Raw genomic sequence first — 5,713 nt, 5'->3', positions numbered from 1 at the left:
AAAAAAAAAAAAAAAAAAAGTAATTTAAATAATAACTACATTCAGATAGCAGTCACAGTGCACCTGGAACCAGACAGCACCATCTTAGGTTGCCCTCTACTTTGCACACGTGGACAAGCCATCTATGACAAGTAGTTTCTTTTCTTCCTAAGGATGTGCAGCTTCTTTTGTAGTCTACTGCATTGTTTTCAATCCCTTTCAGGAGTGTTATCTGATGCTCAACTGATGTTTCTCGAATGTTAAAATAAGACTTCTTCACCTTGTTTGGTCTGGACACAGGTCAACATTCTTCTTATAGAAGCTTTCATTTATTTTGAAATATTAAAACAATATTTTAGCACACAAAAAAGGAGTTTTCAAGAAGCTTTGCTTTCTTTTGCAGTTAATTCCAGATAAGAACTACAGCTTCACATAAGATGTTAGAAGGGATTAAGTATGTTGCTAAAGGTATAAGCATCCATCTTCAAGAAGCAAGAATAGTGAATAGTAAGTGTAAAGAAACAAACAAGTCCTGTGATAACATCTTTATCATAATTTTAAAAAGTCTATTATGCTTTATGCAAATGTTTAAATTTCCTTGTTAAAAACCTGCTGGCAAGGTTAGGTTCCCTTTCCGTAGCTTTATTTTCAACTTACAATATAGTGACTATTAAATATTGTTTACCCAACTCATTATATTGTAGAAATATATACTTAGTTCTGTTCCTATCACTAAGCCACTACTATTCTAAAAAAGAATGTCTTGCACTGTTAAGTTTAGCAGTCTAAATTCTTAAAGGCCTTGGAATGGTGCTGTCCAATAAGATAACCAGTAGCTACCAACATTTTGGGAGGCTGAGGTGGGAGGACTGCTTGAACCCAAGAGTACGAGACCAGCCTAAGCAACATAGGGATGCCTTGTATCTGCCAAAAAAAAAAAAAAAATTTAGCTAGGCATAGTGGCCTGTGCCTGCAGTCCCAGCTACTCAGCAGGCTGAGGCAGGAGGCCTGCTTAAGCTTAGGAGTTCAGGGCTGCAGTGAGCTATGATTGTGTCACTGCACTCTAGCCTGGGCAACAGAGTGGGGCCATGTCTCCAATAAATAAATGAATAAATATTAAAAAATAAAATTGTGGCTAGTCCAAATTGAAATGTGCTGTAAAGTACACACTGGATTCTTTTTTTCAAATCCTGAGAACCTGTGAAACACACTGAATTCTTAAGATTTAGTAAGGGGGGGGAAATAAAAGATCAATGATTTGTACATAACAATGTAAAATATCAATAATTTCTATATTGATTATATGATGAAATGATCATGTTCTGGATATGTTGATTAAATATACTATTAAAGTTAATTTCATCTTTTACTTTTACTTTTTAAATATGCAGCACTGCCAGATAAAATACAGGACAACCAGTTACATTTTCATTTTATATATTCCTTCATGGGATATATTTAAAAATTATTCATCCTATATCTGAAATTTGAATTTAACTAGGAGTCCAATATTTTTATTTGCTAAATCTGAAAATTTTATTAATATGGCTACTAGAAAAATTAACATAACAAATGTAGCTCCTTATCCTATTGAACATTGCTGCTTTACAATCACCTCGCTGCTTTTTGTTGTTGTTCCAATTAGAATGACTAATCTGTGGAGAATATTTAATCTTAGGCTAGGATCATTAATCGTGATGTTAAATTTTTATACCGGCATGAACAAAATGGCTTGTTACAGACGAAAATATAGAGAAGGCATGCGGACTAGAATGAAAAGTCATAGCTCCAAGCCACTCTGGTGGGGTAGTTAACAGTCCCAGTTCCTCTTATAAGGATAGGCGGTGTCAACAGCAACTATCTGTGAGACCCTAGGCCAGTCACTTTCTCCCCGCCCCCACCCCCCACCCCACGTAGGCCTCGCAGAAAGCTGGGAGAGGTGCGTTTTCAAAACTGGAGCCTCGCGGCCGCTCTCCCACTTACTCCCGGCCCCGCGCTGGAGGAACGAATTCGGACTCGCACCCCAAGACCGCGGGTCTCGCTGCCTTCCTAAGCCTAGCCCGGGCTACCTCGGTCGTCCCTTACTGGCTTGGCTGGTGGAGGCCCGGCCGCCGCCAGGCCCCCGGGACAGACTCCGCCCTCAAGTGCACCCGGGACAGACTCCCGGCCTCAAGCGCACCCGGCCCGCCGCGCGCCCTCGCGTCCCGCCTCAGCTCCGCCCTCGCCAGCGCCACACTGCCTGCGGGCGGGGCGGGCTTTATGGCCCAGGCTCGGAACACTCCCTGGCAGAGCGCCCCATGTAAGGCAGGACCGCGGCGGCGGTATCAGCTCACAAGCCTACCCTCGGCGGACGGTCTCGGGTCGCTCGCTGCTTGGCTCGCCGGGTCGACGGCTTGTGCCCCGCGCGCACGCGCAAAGCCCGCCGCGTCCCTCGACCCGGGCCGCGAGCTGTGGGCAGCAGAGAGCGGCATGCGGGACTACGACGAGGTGACCGCCTTCCTGGGCGAGTGGGGGCCCTTCCAGCGCCTCATCTTCTTCCTGCTCAGCGCCAGCATCATCCCCAATGGCTTCACCGGCCTGTCCTCCGTGTTCCTGATAGGGACCCCGGAGCACCGCTGCCGAGTGCCGGACGCCGCGAACCTGAGCAGCGCCTGGCGCAACCACAGTGTCCCGCTGCGGCTGCAGGACGGCCGCGAGGTGCCCCACAGCTGCCGCCGCTACCGGCTTGCCACCATCGCCAACTTCTCCGCGCTCGGGCTGGAGCCGGGGCGCGACGTGGACCTGGGGCAGCTGGAGCAGGAGAGCTGCCTGGATGGCTGGGAGTTCAGCCAGGACGTCTACCTGTCCACCATCGTGACCGAGGTGGGTGCCGGCCCCGCCCGGGCTGAGACTGGGGCGCGGAGGGGACAGTCCGGCCCTTGAACCCGAGCTCCTCTCTCCCAGATGCGCGCTAGACGCTGCCACTCCCCCTCCCCCACAATCAACACCCTAGTGATGGAGACCCTCCAGCCAGGTGGCTTGGGAACGCTTTGCGAGGTGACCTCCAGCCAGAGTGTGCTCCTCACAGCACAGGTTGTCAGCCTGGCCTCCCATCCTGATGGCCACTTTGAAGAGGGTACCAGGAAGGTCCTGGCGGTCTGTGGAAGATGCCCTATGCCCATGAGTGTCCAGGACTTCCTCTAGTTGGGGTTGGGAGTGGTGAGGAGCACAGCCAGGGCTTGGGCCAGGGGCTATCCCGTTTTTCCTCTAGTCTCTTGGCTTCTTTTTAGAAGAGAGGAAATACTTCTCTTTCCTGGACTTTTAAAGTTAAATAAAGCATGTGTATAAAGCTGCCTTTTCCCTATTTCCTCTAGTTACTCCTTCCCGTACCGTCCACAACCCAAAATGACAGTCTGGTCATGCCCTGTGTTTGCTTTTCCCATGGTCAGTTGTCATTTAAAATCCATTCATCTGAAGATCTGTTCAGGGTGACTTGTTGACCTGGAATGTTTTCTAAGGTATTCTGAGGCAAGGCTGTTGGCCAGATTTAGTTAAAGCATACAATCTTAGGTCACAGGGAGTCGGGGAACCTTTCTCATTTCTCCGCCCCTTGGATTTTCCTTCTGGGTGGTTTTGTCTGTCCCCTCCGAACCTGTTGGAGCAGTTGTTGGAGCTGGATGTAAGAACATGATGTTAATGATGCATGTGTTTTGTGTCTTTCTCAGACACTGGCACTCTAGCTCCCTGAAGTTTTAGCAGCACTGAATAAGCAGCCAGTGAAGAGACCTCCTTGATAGATGGGATCACTGAATGTACGGATGAGGAATTCACAGGTCAGAGAAGGCTTCCCGGAGGAGGAGGCCTCTCAGTGAGTCTAAGGTGTTCAGCTCAGCAGAATAGTAAGCTGAAGGTCTAGATGCAACAACAAAAACCACGTAGTAGGAGGGCAGAGTTTACAGAAAGGGGAGAGTTCATAGAGAGGGAGAGTGCTACAGGCCTTGGCACGGCTTCACACCCTACTGGATGAGGGTGCTGAGCCTCTCTCCTGGAGCCTCAGAAGGGCTTACAGGGGCACTGGAGGTCCCAACTGTGTTGCTTCTTGACATCATCACCCTTCAAGGGAGTCTGAGAGCTACCCTGGGAGACTCAAGTGTGTGTGCACACGCATGATTTTTATAAGTTTGAAAATTTGATGTCCCCAGCACCTGGACCTGCTTTCTCCACATATATTTAGTGGGAGTGTGACCTGAGCCCCACTGGGATTTCTTAGCTAGTGATATAGCCTTAGTGATCAGAAGCTTCATGACTTGACAAAAGAGGCACTCACTGGAGGTAGCCAACTGTGCTTTCAGGCCCATGAATCCACAGAGAATTGGAACCTTCATTTGCCATAAATCCTGGGTCCTAGCCTCACAGTTTGGGTCTGTTACCTTCCTAGAAGCCAGTGAGTACTGTGAAAGCAGAGGCTCTCCTTGGGGTTGCAGGCAGAGGACACAGAGGGGAACATGATACAGGAATCCCTACAAATTCTACTTGGGGCTGCCTAAAGTAGAGGGAGGTAGTAAAGTGAGAAGAAGCTCATGGCATTTCTCGGGGTTTTACATTGACCCTTGAGGGCTTACTTAGTCATTTGTTCCTGCTTTGCTGCCCCCATCCCATGTTGGAATGAGTGGTGGTGGCATTGATGAGCTCCCAAAGGCCAGCTGTGCCAGGGGGTCTGACCTTACCTTGCTGCCAATGTCAGCCTTTTGTTGTTTAATATTTAGACGATTTATTTAGCTGTCTTAGAAGTTTCAAAGGAGTTGTGTGCCCTTTCACCTACTTATATGTTGTCAATCTTTGCAGGGAGGCCAGATTAATACTTAGATCTTTGTTTTGGCCTCCTGGAATGCTTTACTTTAAATTCAGAACTGCTTGTTCTTAGGTGAACAGCTACTGCTGGAAGTTGCTGCATCAACATTCTAATGGCTTTTTCTTTTCTTTTTTTTTCTTTTTGGCACGGAGTTTCGCTCTTGTTACCCAGGCTGGAGTGCAATGGCGCGATCTCGGCTCACCGCAACCTCCACCTCCTGGGTTCAGGTAATTCTTCTGCCTCAGCCTCCTGAGTACCTGGGATTACAGTCACCATGCCCAGCTAATTTTTTGTATTTTTAGTAGAGACGGGGTTTCACTGTGTTGACCAGGATGGTCTCGATCTCTTGACCTCGTGATCCACCCGCCTCGGCCTCCCAAAGTGCTGGGATTACAGGCTTGAGCCACCGCGCCTGGCTCTAATGGCTTTTTCTATGGCCTGTTGTATTTCAACCCAAACCTGGCCTGCTGACCACTGTATCTAGTCCTGTGCCTGCTAAATGTCTATAAGCCTGCCCTCTGCCCCAAATCATACATAAAGGTGTTTGTAAGTACACTGGTATTGAATTATGAGTCATATTATTTCCACTGAAGACTGGAACCTCAGCTGTCCTGTTTGGATTTTTTTTCTTTGTTCAAGTTAGAGTACATACATGCAGCACTAAACTTTGTGGTGGATTTAGATCTTTGCATCTTCCTCAATTTCTGACACAATTCTGGATACAGAGGGAGATTCTCAGGAAGATTTTTACTGAATGGGTCAATGAATAAGAAATCATCTCAGGCCGGGCGTGGTGGCTCAAGCCTGTAATCCCAGCACTTTGGGAGGCCGAGGCGGGTGGATCACGAGGTCAAGAGATCGAGACCATCCTGGTCAACATGGTGAAACCCCGTCTCTACTAAA

General features: G+C 48.1%; 1 protein-coding gene and 1 long non-coding RNA gene across 8 annotated transcripts in view; one reads left to right on the top strand and one right to left on the bottom strand.

The window, feature by feature from the left end:
• Positions 1–2,409, bottom strand: part of LOC108307179 — a 33,208-nt gene extending 30,799 nt beyond the window's left edge. For 2 of the 4 annotated variants that reach the window (XR_001826432.2, XR_005200929.1), the window contains exon 1: positions 2,321–2,409. This is a non-coding gene — a long non-coding RNA (uncharacterized LOC108307179). Of the gene's footprint in view, positions 1–2,001; positions 2,134–2,320 lie in introns of those variants that run through there. The other 2 variants (XR_005200928.1, XR_005200930.1) reach the window with 2 other exon arrangements.
• Positions 2,196–5,713, top strand: part of LOC108307174 (solute carrier family 22 member 5) — a 23,973-nt gene continuing 20,455 nt past the window's right edge. For all 4 annotated transcript variants that reach the window (XM_017532457.2, XM_017532456.2, XM_037739927.1 and 1 more), the window contains exon 1: positions 2,196–2,841. In XM_017532457.2, the coding sequence (XP_017387946.1) occupies positions 2,239–2,841 (603 nt within the window). In that variant the 5' untranslated portion in view covers positions 2,196–2,238. The remainder of the gene's footprint in view (positions 2,842–5,713) is intronic.

Source organism: Cebus imitator, unplaced genomic scaffold (assembly GCF_001604975.1).
Source record: "Cebus imitator isolate Cc_AM_T3 unplaced genomic scaffold, Cebus_imitator-1.0 Scaffold76, whole genome shotgun sequence".
In the NCBI taxonomy this organism is placed as follows: Eukaryota; Metazoa; Chordata; class Mammalia; order Primates; family Cebidae; genus Cebus; species Cebus imitator.
The sequence above is the reverse complement of the archived record's forward strand: the minus strand, read 5'-3'. Positions and strand labels throughout refer to the sequence as shown.